The 15,323-nt window shown below is 47.3% G+C and overlaps 1 protein-coding gene across 1 annotated transcript in view; it reads left to right on the plus strand.

Annotated features, from left to right (window-relative positions):
* Positions 1-649: 649 nt before the first annotated feature.
* The window catches only part of LOC141729649 (methylcytosine dioxygenase TET1-like), a 31,681-nt gene continuing 17,007 nt past the window's right edge, over positions 650-15,323 (plus strand). Inside the window, exons 1-3 of the mRNA XM_074544420.1 lie at positions 650-926; positions 8,361-10,403; positions 11,074-11,198. Of these exons, the coding sequence (XP_074400521.1) occupies positions 8,484-10,403; positions 11,074-11,193 (2,040 nt within the window). The 5' untranslated portion in view covers positions 650-926; positions 8,361-8,483 and the 3' untranslated portion in view covers positions 11,194-11,198. The remainder of the gene's footprint in view (positions 927-8,360; positions 10,404-11,073; positions 11,199-15,323) is intronic.

Below are 15,323 nucleotides of genomic sequence, written 5' to 3' on the forward strand. Positions count from 1 at the left end.
AATGAGGGCTGGAAGAAGTCGGTCAGTGGACTGACTGCTCCTCTTTCCATAACATTTTACTCACCCGTTTGTTTCCCTCTGGGCAGGAGCAGCAAATATCGTCAGTGGCTCTTAATGAATGAGGTGGGGGATGGGGAAATGTTTTACCTCCTTGCAGGAGGGAGAGGGCGGCTCAGCCGCTCTTCCTTCTCAGCCAGCATGTTCCCCATGCTTCTGGGAGCGTTTATGCACGCGTGGGATGGCCGGGCCCTGCTGGACGCTGGTGTTCGAAGCTCCTCCGGGATGGCACATGTAAGGGGAAGGGGGTTTGGCCCCCGGGAGCCCCTCGCCTGTCACGGCTGGCCCGGCTTTCCCTCTCCCAGGCTAAAGAGAAAAGGGTGATTTTATAGAGTGCCACCACCGCGGCTGACCGGGGGTATGCGGCTCAAAGCACAGCCTCCGCAAGTATCGGGATAATTTACCTTTTCTCTTACTGCCGTCATTTAATGTTGTTGCTGTTACTGAATAACCCGCGGCGTTACCAGCCCGGCACGCCCACGGCGGCTCTCGTGGGCAGCCCGGGGGGCACCGGTGTCCCGGGGCCGCTCCGGGTCCCCCGGGGCCGCGGGTGGGCTGCGGGGGGCGGCGAATCCCGCTCCGGCCGCGGGGATCCAGGGCGCGTTTTGCCGCCTGCCGAGAGGGCTCGGAGCGGCGAGCGCCCCGCCGGGCCGCCCCCTCCCCGCTCCCTCCCGGAGGGTCCGGCCGGGGGCGCCGCCGCCGGAGCACCGAGCACGTTTCGCGGCCCGGGGCTGCTCTCCGCGCCTGGGCTCGCCGCGCCATGGGAGCCGCCCGCCCGCGGCGGCCCGGGCCGTGACCCGCGCCCCGCTCCGAGCCATGCCGGCATCGCCCCTTGCCGAGAGCTGCGGGCTGGCCGCGCCGCAGCCCTGGTACGTGTGCGGGACGGCTGCCGGGGCTGCTGCGGGCGGGAGGGGGAACGGCGGGACCTCTGCTCGCGGAACCCCACCTTTCTTCTTTCCTGTTTTTGGATCCCTCTGCTTTTCCACTCCCCTCTCTCTTATCCCCTTGGCTAGTCGCAAAGTTGAGCTTCGGGAGAGCGGGGAGGGGGAGGCAGAGGCACCGCCGCGGCCGGGCTCGGAGCCCCGCGGCTCGGGCCGCTGCGAGCCGAGGAGGAAGGCAGCCTGGGGGTTATTCAAATGCAAAACGGAGCGTGTTGGCCGAAAAAACGAAGGAGTCCGCTCTCCCTGGCTGTGCTGGAGCTGCAACAGCCAGAGCCTGCCTGGAAAAACCCGCCAGGCAAGAGAAACTGCCTGCAGCCTGCGTGGAGGACAGGGAACAATTAAAAGGGACCCTGCCCGGCCGTAGGGCCCCCGGGCAGCCGAAAAACCCCGCAGCCCGCTCCCGGCGAGCGAGGGCTGTGCAGCATCCCCCTGCGGAGGTGCCGCCGCTGCTGTGCGGGGCTGGGGCAGCGTCCCCGCGGCTCCTCCCCGCCTGTGCCGCGGGAGCAGCCGGGCGCGTCCGGATGGGCGCTGCGGGTCCCCAGCGCCGCCGCCGGGCTCGGCCCCATTGTCTGCAGCCCCAGGGAGGGCTCCCGGCGCTGGGGAGGCACGGCCAGCGGCGGGGCCGGGCCACGAGGAGCCGCTGCCTCCCTCCAGGAGGGCCCTGCCGGCCCCTTCCTCCCCCGGGGTCCGCCTGCCTGCGCCAGAAGAGCCGGAGCCCTGCAGGGCTGTAGCCCCCGGGGCGCTGAGGGCTTGTCCAGCTGCTCCTGGAGCCGGGGGACGAGACCTGCTGCTCTTATGGCAACTGGAGGCTTGGTGCTGGCGGGAACGCTCCCTGCCGTGCCCGTGAAAGAGCCCGGGGAGAAGGATGAGGTTCCTCGAATGGGTGAGGAGAAAGGAGGCGGCGGCCTGGCCTGTTGGGAGGCAGGAGCAGCTAACCTTGCCCGGGTACTGGGAGGCAGGAGCAGCTAACCTGGCCCGGGTACTGGGAGCCAGGAGCGGCTAACCTTGCCCGGGTACTGGGAACCAGGAGCAGCTAAACCTTGCCCGGGTACTGGGAGGCAGGAGCAGCTAACCTGGCCCGGGTACGGCTGCAGGGAGCCAGGAGCAGCTAACCTTGCCTGGGTACGGCTGCAGGGCCGGGCAGCAGCAGGGAGCAGCCGGCCCTTATCCCGGCCCAGGAGCAGCAGCAGTCAAAGGAGACGCGCCAGTTGTGTGCCCAGCCTGTCCTGCCCTCCGCCGGCCCATCCTGCTGCACCCCAAAGATATTTAAAGGGATACGGAGCCCGCATCTCTTGTATGCCGGCCTAGGCAGCGTGGTGAGATTGCGACTCCTTTAAGGAGGAGAGGGCAATGTGGAGCAGGGCGTGAGCGCACCAGTGTCAGCGCAGTGAGGCAGTGGGACTCGGCTCCTGTAAACAAGCTGGCCGGCACTTTAGCATCTGTCTAAAGAGCTCTTCTTCTAGAAATTACAGTGTAATAATGGCAAAATGGACAAAGATCGCAGCTTTCGGTGTTTAAACATGGCTGAGTGGATTTCTAAGGCAGAGGTGTCTCTTTAATTTTTCAGGACAATGGAAAAACCTGTGAAAACAATAATAATAGTAATATTCCAAATAGTAGTAGTTCTCCCCGGCTGTGCTCAGTGAGTTTTGAGGTACTCTTGTGGAAAGGCAGAAAGCTATTCTGTGGTGTAATTACCCTGGTTTTGTTATGTCAGGTATTACGAAAACAGATTGAATTGGGAAAATTTAGCATTTAGTGTTGGTCTGGGTAGGTAGCCTGGCCGACCCTAACTGTAAAGGAGGAGAAAGTTGGTTTATGCTTTTTTGAGGTAGCACAAGGGGTGGTGGCTGCTCTTGGGATGAGGGTCAGTCCCTCAAGAAAAGAGTTTGTTGTGCTTGGGGGAGACAAGGGCAGACTGGGTTGTGCAAATGGGGAAGAGCTCCAGGTGAGATGTACCAAGGAACTTTGATATTCACAGTTTCTGTAAGACCTAATTCACTGTGTACTAATTTAAAATCTTCACTAATGGTGTTTTATTATGACTGGCATGGTACCCGTGGCTGTTGAAGCTGGCCTAAGCACTTCCATCCTGCTTTCTGTTTTGAGATAGTTAAAATTTCAAAACACCTTTCAGGCTGAAATTTTCCAGGCTTAATCTTTGCCTGAAGGTTCTTCCCTCCACCTCCCCCTTCTTTTAGCTGAGTTTGAGATAAGGTGATTCAGTTAACGGGGGTGGGAGTTTTTGTGTGTTTTTTTGTTTTTAAGAAAAGGCAAACCCCCTGAAGAATGTAGTCATATTATCAAAAAGAAATTAAGTGCTTTAAACAGCATAAATGCAGAATTAGAGAGGCATATGATGAGCCAGGGTGTTTGGTTTGGTTTGCTTTCTTTTTTGTATTCAGATGTATCTGGGGGGTTCTGGTGGATGGAGTTTTCTTTGATGAGCCTTTAGAAATTCCTTGGTGTGTTTTTACATTTAGCATTCCCCCTGTGAAGGTCAGTGCTTGGCTGACTGCACCTAGGTTAAAGTAAGCCCATGCTGCTGCCTGGCTGGAGGGAGGATAGTGCACATGTGGTGTGAGTCTTCACAGTTGATTTTTGCTTCAAGTTGTTTGTCTGAGCCTTAATCTGGTTTGTGGTTTAGGCATGTGCGGTTCCTTGCCACAGTTGTATTTTTTTGTTGTTGTTTTTTCCCCTAATTGTTCCAATAGAGCTTTCTCCAAAGGAGGGAGCTCTGGGAGGAGGATTTTTTTGTGGTATCTCTGTATCTGTGTGACTCACTGTGGAGGCTCCAAGGTGCATGAAGGCATTGCACACTGCTGCCCATGGCCATCTCCTGCTGGATTCATGGAGTGGGCCTATTTCAGCTCCTTATGCAGTGGGGTGGCAGCTCTGCCTCATCCTCCACACACAGAGGTGGCTTCTGGGGCCAGCAAGGACGGAAATTTAGGATGAAGGCCTTGGTCTGCTCAGCTCCATCCTGTGTTGCTGATCAGTGAGCAGAGGACTGTGCTTTGTGTGCCTTTGTCTGTGAGGCTGAGGTGGCATCCTGCAGTGCCTGTCCCACATTCCTGTGCTACTGGCAAGTGTTACCTTGAGCCAGAGTTTCATCTGTGTAGATGGAATATGTCCAGCTGCTGAAGAATGGCACGGTCCTGTAACACAGAGCAGAAAACCTCTGTGGAGGAGAATGGAGTGGGGAGGCCTCTGTGCATGAAGTCACTCATGGTACTGACATGGCAGAAGTGTTGGCTTTGTTTCTTACCCAAGGCCAAATGTGTATTCAAGGATTAAAGAAGGGGGAAAGGGAAAATTGAAGCTGATTCTCCCCTCCTAACCCATTTCCCTTCTTTTCATATACAAAGTGTTCTACAGAGCAATGAGTGGAACTAGGCCAGATTGGAAAGCAGGCTGGCTTTGCTGAGCTGGGAGGAATCTGCAGATATGTGACATGCTTCTGCACCTGAGGGCCAGATTTTTTTTCTCTGGTGTCTCTTGCATCTTTCTCTAGAGCATTTGCTGCCAGAAGATGAGGTGGTTTTGACTTCTAAATTGTGCATCTGAGCTGGTGTGACAGCTTAGTCACATTGTGGCCCTTATTGCTTGGGACCTGCATGTTACTGAGTGCCTCCTATGAAAACCTCCAGATCTGTTTCTCCTAAGGGCAAATCTCAGGGGGCTTTTTAAAAGATACCTAAACACTGAAACAAAATGTGCTTAAGTACATCTGACTGTAGTGAAACCAGATGACTGGTGAAACTAGTGACTGTGTCTTTTTTCCCCTATACTGCTCTGTTTGTTCAGGGGTCACTCGCCATTTTTCACAACACCATAAAAAACTGCCATCATTTTTTATGAGGACACATCTTCTAATATCTTTCTTTTTCCCCTGCCATCATCCAACAAGAATCAAGTTATGTAACAGAATCTTGATTGACGCAGTCTCTAGAGTGAAAATTTATCTTTTTTTTTGCCCATTTGTGTAAAGTGAAACATTGTGGGTGGGTTTGTGTTTTGTTTTTTTGGTCGGGGGCTTGTTGGTTTTGGTTTTGTTTTTTTCTGAAGGCGTTCTGACAGTACAGGGTTAAATTTCTTAATTACTTTGTAAGTAGAATTCTCATTATAATTGTTTGGAATTTTGAGAGGAGACAGGACTAGAAGATTTATTCTTCGATTAGCTTTTCTAGCAGTGTTTGTTGAGGATTATAGCAGTCAGTAGAATTGTTCCAGATTTATTACCACGAATGAGCAAAACTTAAGCAACTGGCCTTAAACCCAGCTTTCAGCTTTGCACATGGATTAGGAGAGATAAGCTGCCTCAAGAAACAGCTTCAGGATGCACTGATATTATCTAGGGCAGTTCCCTGCAAAGCCTCCTGCCACCCATTGCCCCTTTTACATCCTGGGGATGCATGGCAGGTCTCACCTGGTTGGGCTTTCAGAAGAAAGCATTGAATAAATTTGTTTCTCTCCAGGATGATAGAAAACTGACAAGTTATCATATTGCCCTGTGAGGTTTATGTTTTGTAATCCTGTTGAGTCTACTTAGATGTTTTGGAAATATAATGAATTCCTTGTTGTGAAATATGAGCAACGTGGTACAGCCATTTGTTGTCCTTTAGAAGCAGCATGAGATGATTTGTAACTGCTGCAGATCTCAACAGTCCTTGCCAGTGCTTTCAATGGAAAAGGGAAGGTAAAATATTTCCTCATGTTACAGGAAACAAAACTTGAAAACCAACCTTGCAGCTACCCAATACTCTGGTGCTAGCTGTGGAAGGGGACACAAAAAATAGCCATGTAACTTACAGGACAGGTTATTTAAAATGTCAGGACAGTTTTTAGGGAGCAGTTAAGGTGGTTTTGGCAGACTGGCATTCAAGGGGGGCATTTTTAAGGGGGGCAGAGATCTCTTGCTAACAACCATTTTGCCTGAGACTGTAAGATGATCTTGCAGGTTAGGTACTCCAAGTCCCAGACAAATATAACTAAAGTGAAGCATCCACCCCTACCCCCCAAAAAATTTCCTTTGGGGGTCTATTCAGATCTCTTCTGAAAAACCTAAAGTGACTCCTGTGACAAAAATGAAACAAAATAGATTAAAGTGTTGATGTTCTTGTGACCCTGTATTGTCACCTCTGAGTCAGACAAAGTCTTGGCCATCTTTTATAATGCAGCATTTATAGCCAGGCAATTTCCTATGAATATCACCATTCATTTTTAGCAAAAAAAAAGGGAAGTATTGAACCACTCTGTTCGTAGCCTCTGTAAATTTGGCCCTGAAGAGAAGCAATGCTTTGGCATTGATAGTTTTCTACATTCTTGTCAGACAGGTGTGTTTCTTGTGTTTCTCTGTATTAATTTTTTTTTAAATGACAGAACCAACCAAAGAATTTCAGGATGATCTTGCCTCTTCAGTCCTGAAGCAATTATTTTGCAATTTTCAAATTATGCAATTGCAGAAGGGTTTGAGTGGGAAGGGACCTTAAAGCCCATCTCATTCCACGTCCCTGCCATGGGCAGGGACACTTCCACCAGCCCAGGTGGTGGAAGCCCCATCCAAGCTGGCCTGGGACACTTGCAGGGATGCTGGGGCAGACCCTGTGCCAGGGCCTCACCTCCTCACAGGGAACAGCTTCTTTCTGGTATCTGAGAACTTGCCCTCCTTCACCTTGAAGCTATTACCCCGTGTCCTATCCCTGTCAAATGCACATAAAGACATTATAATGTAGTTGTAGTAATGATTTAAAAAGTTACCACATTGTTAGAAATTAAGCTTCTGATTGATAATTTTGATGGTGATGCTTCCTGAACTTGCACAGGAACAGCTGCTTGTGTAAGCAAACAATATGAGCAAAGCATCACTCGCATGCAGCATTCTCAAAAATCCACTCGCTGTTTCCACTGCAGGCCTCCTGTGTTCTCTGGTCATTCTGTTCCTGTTTTAGGGCTGATAAAGAGAAAAGACTTTGTCACTTCAGTGCCCCTCCTGATTCACACATTGCTGTGTTGCCTGGTCTTTGTTGATGGCTTGCTTTCTTCCTTGGTCTCCTGGCTGTGGGCTCTGGAGGTAGCTCAGGTTTCTTCTCCTGCCTCTGCCATGGCTGCAGATGTGCCTGCTGCTTGCTTCCAGCTGGTCCTGCAGCCCTCCAGGCCATCCTTTGGAGTGAGATCCCAGTCTGTCACGGCCCCAAGACACTGGGGAGGCTTTTGCAGGCTGCCAACAGCTATTCCATGGGCCTGCTGCTGTGATGCCCTTTCTGATTCATGGAGGGATTTCTGATGGCCATGTCCCCTTCCCCCCTGTGCCTCCAGGGGCAGGAGAGCACTCGGGTTACCTTCCTTTCAGTGTTGTGTTTGTTTTACTGTTTCACTGTCTGACCCAGCTTTTATAGAGAGCTTCTGTGGGAGCTGTTCAGGTGTCTTGTGTGACCTTTGAAGCTTCAGCCACGACTATAAACAGCTGCACGTGTCTGCTTAGTCCCTCCAGGCCGGGAGTGTTGCTGTGGAGGAGGGATGCTATAGATTCAGCCTGTTCATGGTGTGTTGGGTGGGCGCTGGTTTTGTTGTATGTTTGGAGATGATTCAGTTTGTCTGGGGAGTTGGGGGACCTGTGCATTGCAGTTGTGACTGGGGACAAAAGCTTGGGACAGATACATGGGGGTTTTTTGAAGGTAAGTTAAGTCTTAGTGATGAAGCAGAGACATCTGCCTTGCATAAAACATGGTATAGGCACAGTATGGAATGAAAGGCTGGAATGTAATACATTGTGAAGGTATTGAGGAAGGTAACGCTGGGAAAGATCATTCTTCCCTAGTGCAGTTCCCCTGTAAAAATCACAGGTTGATCTCTTTGGGGAGCTACTTACTTATCCCATTTTATATGGAAATCCACCATGGTGGGCTGCCAGTGGGTGGTGAAAGAATGATGGATGCCCTGTGATGACAGATTGAGTATGCACAAAAAATAAACTCAGCTTTGTTCTTTTGTTCCTCAATGTCCTTACACTGATAAATATTAACTTCTCCTTACTCAGGGGAAGTGTATTGGTTAATGAACTGTTAATAAAATTGAGGAAACTCAAACTTTTTAGTGCTGACATAAAATAGTAAATATGTGATGTTGCCTGGTCATTTGAGTTCAGTTTGCTTTTTTATTTGTGTTACAGGTCTTTAGACAAGCTTTTTATTTTATAGTATGCTAATATTTTAAAAGCATTTGTGCAGCATAACACTCAACACTGCTATTTCTGATTCTACTTCTGTATTTTTAAATATTAAAAATGGTCAGCTGAATATATGTGCACCTTTTTTTAATTAGAAGTCTATTAATGCTGTTTTGTATCTTTTTCTGTTTCAGAGTTGGCATTGTATGAGCACAGAAGGCAGCAATGGGAGTATGCAGTTTCCTACCGAAGAGGTCTCTCAAGAGCTCATGATTTTTTTCCATCTCTCCTCTTGACATTGCTCCTGCTCCACAGACATGGCTCACCATGCCAGGCCTTCCAGATCAGCCAAAAAAGAAGAGTTTGGCAAAAGGAAAACTAACCAGGGCAAAAAGAAATCTAGCCAAGTGAGAAAGAAAAGCACAAAGGCTTCCACAAAAGCTGTTAGTTCTGGAAAAGGTAAAAAGCCAGTGCAAGAAAAAGATGTTAAGAAAAAACAGCAAGAAAAGAAACCAATCATGAGCTCTTCAGGTAGACTTCTCAGGAGCAATGTAACCTTGTCTGGAGCCTCTTGGGTGAGTTTGGAGAAGGCTGATAGTATCCTCTTCCACAGCCAGGATTCTTTCAGCATCAACGGCTTCACCATGGCTCTCCGGAACCGATCCTTCTCCAGAAGCTTGGCCCAAACTCCAATAACTGCAAAGCCCAGGAAAGCTGCAGCACAAAAAAGGCTGGAAACAAAGGAAAAACATGAACAAGATGCCCTGGCAGTAGTAGAAGAGAAAAATGATGAAATAGCTTTGAAAGAAGGTGTAGCTCAAGAGGAGTTAGCTGCTCTGCCTGTGGAGGGCTGGCTGTGTGGTGCAGGTGAGGAGGAGCCTGTTGTCCCATGTGCCAGCCAGCATCAGGAGGCAGAAATATCTGAAACAGGTGACTCCATTCCAAACACTCACCTAACTGATGATGGTACAGAAGCTTCAGAGCTGAAAGCTAAGCTTGAAGACCTGCCCTGTGAGCAGATACTCAGTGACCTTGATACAGGTAGTTTGGCTGAAGCATTTGTTGAAAGTGCTGCCCTGGTGCTTCCATCTTCTCCTTCTGACTCTGGAATTGCCTCTGAATCAAACTCAAAGGTGCTTGCAGAGGCTCCCTTCAGTGTGGTGCCCAACAGTACAGAACCTGACTCTGGCTCTGTTGATACCTCAGGCCTCAGCTCTGCAGTGCTGATAGAGTCAGTCACACTTGCCAAATTCCACATTGGAGCGGGGTTGGACATGGTGCTACCTAGCCAAGAGCAAGGCTTGCATTCTGCATCTCTAGTTACCTCTGAGTTTAACTCTCAAGAACATTTATTACAAGATGCAAGGTCTCTGGCAGATTCCTGCTTGAAGGCAGGCTGGGGTTTGGAATCTGAGAATAAAGACATTGGTTCAAATTCCAGTTCTGTAGCTGCCTCTGAATCCAATTTGCTTTTACATTTTGAAGGTGCGAGCTCACTTGCAGAGTACCCCATGAAACTGGTTGTGGATTTTGTACCCATTCACAGAGAACTTGATTCAAATTCAGATTTGAGCTTTACAAAAGAGAATTCAGAATTTGACACAAAGAACATATTTAGAGTATGTGAACCAGTCTCCAATACCTCTTTAAACAACCTTGAAGTAGAGGACATTGAACAGCTTGTTAAATGTATTGATGCAGAGACATTAATTTTGAATTCAGGGTATGTCCCCACTTTATCTTCAGATTTAGGAAGAAGCACAGTTGATAAAATCTCTGCTGAAAGCTCTGGACAATTCTCTGCAGGTTTTGTTTCAGAGTTGCCTTCAAGCATGGAAATCTCTGCTCTTGCCTCAGCAAAAGCCATAAATGCAGATTTGCCAGCTGACTCAAGACTGCAGCATAATGATTATTCATCACAGCTGGGAAGTGTCGGAGCAAGCTTGAATTTGGTTCAGGACAACAACGTGAACACCAGCACTGAGGCAGCTGAGGCCTCAGGGCCATACTCTGTTAAAAATCCAGCTGGTGATTACCCTCTTCCATACTCATCTCTGCTCCCCATGCTGGAGAAGAAGAAGCGGAGGCGGTGTGGGGTGTGCGAGCCCTGTCTGCGCAAAACCAACTGCGAGGAGTGCAGCTGCTGCAGGAAGCGCAAAACCAGCCACCGGATATGCAAAAAGAGAAAATGTGAGGAGCTGAAAAAGCCACCGCCGCCAGTCATGCTGCCTTTTGAGGTAAGACAGAGGTGGTGCAAATTAAGTCACTCTTCTGAGGCTTGAGGTGCATCTTAAAATTCTGCCAAGGGGAGTGCTGGCCACGTTAGAGCTTCAGAGAGTCAGAGTTCCTGTTGGTGCTAACAGGTTGTGCAGTAACTTCCTCTTGTCATCTACAGAGCTGTAGGTTAGAGTGAGCTGGAGTTAGTCTTGTTCCTGTTATGTAAATGTGTCAAATCAAAGGTAAATATGGCTTGAACTCTGTGTCCCAGATGTTGGGGTGTTGGCCAAAAGAATGGATCAATTGGAGTGCAAAAAGAAATGAGGAAGATTTGGCGCAGAATGTGGGAAGGAGGGAGATTGAGGGAAGTCTTAGGAGATGGTGAATTACAAGGGAGAGTGTTGGTATTTCAAAATACTGAAGGCTAAAAGCTAAGGAAGGCATGTTTTCTGCTCTTTGGTTCAGTTACAGTAATTTGCTTGTGATGACAGATTTGGTGGAAATCAATTTATAAACTTGAGGACCAAGTTGTAGCTGCATTTTCCCCTTCGCATCTCTCTGCCTTTCTAATTGTCTGTTCTTCTGTTTCTCTCATTTCACTTCTCTTTCCTCTCTCCCTTTCTCTTTTACAACATTCCCCACACATCCTTTCTTTTTCTGTGTTTCTCACTCATTTTTCTGACCCATCAGCCTTTTATAACCCAGGTGATAACTTTTGGAACAAAGAGGAGGGGAAAAAGACAGTCTGTATGCCCATGTGATAACAGCACTGACCTCCTGAGGGATTTCAGTTTCAAGATCAGGCTTTAAATCAGGTAAGTAGGGAGTTGAAGGTAGATTTCCCACATCCTAGCTGAATTCCCTGAGCTGCTGTGAGATTCTGCAGTGCTGGGTCCTGCTGGGAGTGTTCTCTTCATGGGATCCAATAGTACCTGAAGCACAGAGGGGAGAGGCTGTCTTGGTAGTTCAATCCCATCTGTCTTGGGATGTGGGAAACTGAGGTTCCAGTCTCTGCACACCAGCTGTGCTCTGAGAGGAGCAGTTCCATGGAAATGCTGTGTTCTCACGGCAGGTAGGAATTCCTGTCAGCTGCAGAGCCTCAGGAGAGCTCCTGCTTGCCCTGCTCTGTGCTGTGCTCACCAGGCTTGGCAGAGAAGTCCATTCTCAGGTAGCCAAGCAGAAAGAGGATATGGTGTATTCCCCTTTGTGGGGGGAGTATATTTTAGGGTATGATGTTTAGGGAAGTAGGCTTAAACAGTTTGGCTCAGAATTCATTCACAAACCTCTTTCTGTATCAGCTGCTCCTTAATGCTCTTAAAAAATAGTGAGGAGGAGGGACAGCTGTAATGTGACTTCAGATGGAAATTAAAACAATAAAGGTGGTAGAGACTTATCCTGACCTTTTACAGCAAGAGTAGTGCCATTGTCCTTCTGTGTATTTAGTCAGGGGGATTGAAGAGAAGTTCATGGGAGAGGGTTTGTGGAGCTGAGGTAGGAAGGGATCTAAAAGCCATGTTTTAGAAAGGGTTTTGGCACGGTCAGTGAAAGGAAGCACTCCAGCTTTTCTGTCAACCTTTGTTTTCCAGGCTGGACATACTGCATTTCTTGTTGCTCAGCCTGACCTACTCCTTGCAGATTAGCTTTGCCTCTTCACCTTTGTCCTCTCTGGGCACTCCTTTTACTTTCTTTATGAGAGATTCCTTGTTTTTATTCTTTCCTTTGGCTGCTTTTATTTCATCTGGGTGGCCGCATTCTGTATGATACATTCAGAGCTGCACCAGAAGCCTCCTTCATTTCTTGTTAAATTTTGTATAAAATTTCAGGGAGGAAATGAAGTATTCCTGACATTTAAGAACATGTCAGGTATTTTCTTACAAAATTGTATTTGAATGAAACCTGGTGTCTTTTCAGATATTCCTAGAAAGAGGCCTTGCTTCATTTTCAATCTCTAGAAACTGTGCTCTGAGGAAATGAGAAAGTATTTCTGCAGTGTTGTATCAGCTCTTTCAAGGTGTTGGGGGATGGGGAATGCTATCACTCAGTTTAGCAGCTGTCCTTTAGATAAGATTGCAGGGAATTCCATTGTTTTCCCGGGCTGGTAGTACTGGGACTCCTGTGGCAGCAATGTGTTTCAAATAGAAAGCAGCTGAGGAAAACCCAAAACTGGAGGTCTCTGTCCATGGTATGGAAAGTGAACATAAATAATGAAAAGAAATGAGATTGGCTTCAGTGTGTTCCTTGTTCAGAAGAGTCATGCTTCTTTCTCTCATGTTGGTGGAATGTAAGCATTTTTTGGAGGTGATTCACTGGGAGGAGGGTGTAGGGGGATAGAGCAGGAGCATAGTTGAAATGTTGCTGTTCTGCCTTAAAGAAATTATCTCTCCTCATTCTAACTAAAAAATGCAAAAGTGCCGGTGAAGTCAGTGAGAGCTGTGTGCAATAAATGGCTTTATAGCCGCTGTGGAAAAGAAAACCAACACTTTCTTTCCTAAGCAGCAAGCAGTCCATACCTGCTGCTTAGGAGAGAAAAAGTGTTGGTTTTCTTTAAGATCTGAGGTGGATTTCCAGTTGCAGGGAGTAAGGCCTGGCTGGTGGAAGGATGAATGTGAACTGAAGTGCATTTTCCAGCACCCATACCCACGTGTGCACCAGCACTCAGCCCTTGGGGAGTATCAGCTGCATGTTTGGAGCTGGCAATAGTTAGGTTACTGTTATTTCCATTAATTCACACATCATCCAGATAAAGATTTGAAAACTGTATTGGATTTAAAAATACCATTTAAAAATAACAGCCATATAAACATTAGGTGATATTGCACCTTCCTGAGTGTAATGGGTTTTGCAGGGGTGTGACATCATGAAAGTCTGGATATATGAGGCATTGTGGGCTCTAGTTCCCAGCCCCTGTGTGAGCAATATTATTGCATATAATGCCCCTCTTCCTGAGGAATTCACACTGTGCCTGTTTGGTTTGGAGCTGGTAAAGAAGAATCCTAAAATATATAAGGGAAAAACATTTTCTTGCTTATTGAATTTTTTGAAAGGGCAGCCCAGGTAAGAAAATGTAAGGAAGCTTTCATAAGAAGAGGAAAAAGGCTTTATCTTGGGTTACTGTCCCTCTCAGAATGAATAATGCAGGAATACTTCACAGTGAAGAGTTTGAGATGCTTACCCACACAGGATTATGGTGATACCACATTTTTGTCTTATCTTTAAAGACTGCTGTTTTCTGAAACAGCATTGCAGTTACTGAGGCCTATTTTACAGCTATTTTGTTCCACTACACTAAAGCAGCACAGAATGTGAAAAATATAAAAGCTAAAACCTGAGGCATCATTTTGCAGGGCTTATCAAGGCAAGGTGCCCATGTTTTAGGGTCCTACCTAGTTAGGGAGCCCTCTTGGGTTGAAACCATCTGCTGGGGAGAGTTTTAATTCCTGTTAGAACTAAATAGCTGGATTTAGGGGGACCTGTAGTCAACAAATTGGCCAAAAAATGAGGTCACTGAGTGTTGGTTCACTTGGGTTGCCCAAAGTGTCTTGAGACATCTTATTTAATTGCTGTAATCTGAATAACATGAAATATTAAATAACAATAAGGGCCTGCTTGTCTGTGGGTGTTTAACACGCTGCTGGAAAACTCAGACATATTGAAAAAGGATGCTGCAATTCAAGTTGCTTGGGAGCTTTCCAGCAGCCATTCCTTGAATGGAAAATGCTGAATGAACAGGAACCTTTCACAGCTACTATCTGTCTTAATGCAGCTATTTTTGGGGAAGTTTCTCGAGGCTTGAGAAATGAAATTTCTGTTTAAAACTTAAAAAGGGGATGAGAATTATTAGGACATATTGATGGTAAGGGATTTTTGCCTGATGCAGACCAGGGGCTTGAACTTTGGTCTCCCACATTTTATCTGTCGCTTCTTGAATTTTGGAAGTTATGCTCTGCTTTGGAACAAAATCAAGTGCTGAAATCTGAAAGAAAAAAAAAAAAAGGCAAAATGGAATTCTTGTGTTCTAGCCAGGCCCAGCTATAATCAAGAAATTTAGACTTTGTGGTATTTATTTTACAATAGACTCCAGAAATATTTAAGCCAGTTGAATTTTAAAATGAGTGCACATAAAAGCGCTCCTGAGTAGGATACTTGAGAGTTTTGTAAGGGGTAGCACAGAGCCAGAGGAGTTTGGCAATGTGTGATGAGCAGAGCTGCATGCAGCCTTCCCTGCTCATGGACACAGGGCAGGGAGCTGGAGCTGTGCAGTTCTCCTGTATTTTCCACTGACACTCATTCTGTGGGAGTGGGAAACAATCACAGCTCCCAGCCCTTTGCCGTGGCTGTGTTCCTGGGTGGGGACCATAATGCAGGCTAAATTACAGTGAGGAGGGTTAGTGTGTGCTCCAGTTGTTTTCAGAGGCTGTGTTTAACAAATTGCCTCTTCACTGCTCCTTATTTTCGGTGTAGGTTCTCAAACCTTTAAGGGGAAATTATTTGAAGAGGTTTCTTTCCTTCCTTGTGTCCGAGGACCTCTAACATGGAGTTACAAGGAAACCTGAAACTGCTGTCCAGGAACTCAATCTCAATGTGGGCTCTTGGGTTTCTGAGCAAACAAAAAACTGTTCCTTTTCCCCCCGTATTGAAAAGCATCCAAGTAGCCAAAACGACCAAGAAGAATCAGATCACTAAGTGTGTGTGATTTCCACTCCCTCATTCTTAATGTGATGTGGGGTAATTTGGGGGGAAGAATACAAATCACTATTTTAATTTTGCCTTACCCTAAATCCTATTTAATGCATCGTTCTGATGCAACCAATGAAGATCTTAGATACAAGATCAGACAACAAAAAATGGGTGACAGCTTGCTCTGATTGAATTGCTACACTGGGGAATGAGTTGTGTGAGCATTTCTGCTGTTTAATTGATTTGGACCAATGAGTGGACAA

Source organism: Zonotrichia albicollis, chromosome 7 (genome assembly GCF_047830755.1).
Source record: "Zonotrichia albicollis isolate bZonAlb1 chromosome 7, bZonAlb1.hap1, whole genome shotgun sequence".
Taxonomy (NCBI): domain Eukaryota; kingdom Metazoa; phylum Chordata; class Aves; order Passeriformes; family Passerellidae; genus Zonotrichia; species Zonotrichia albicollis.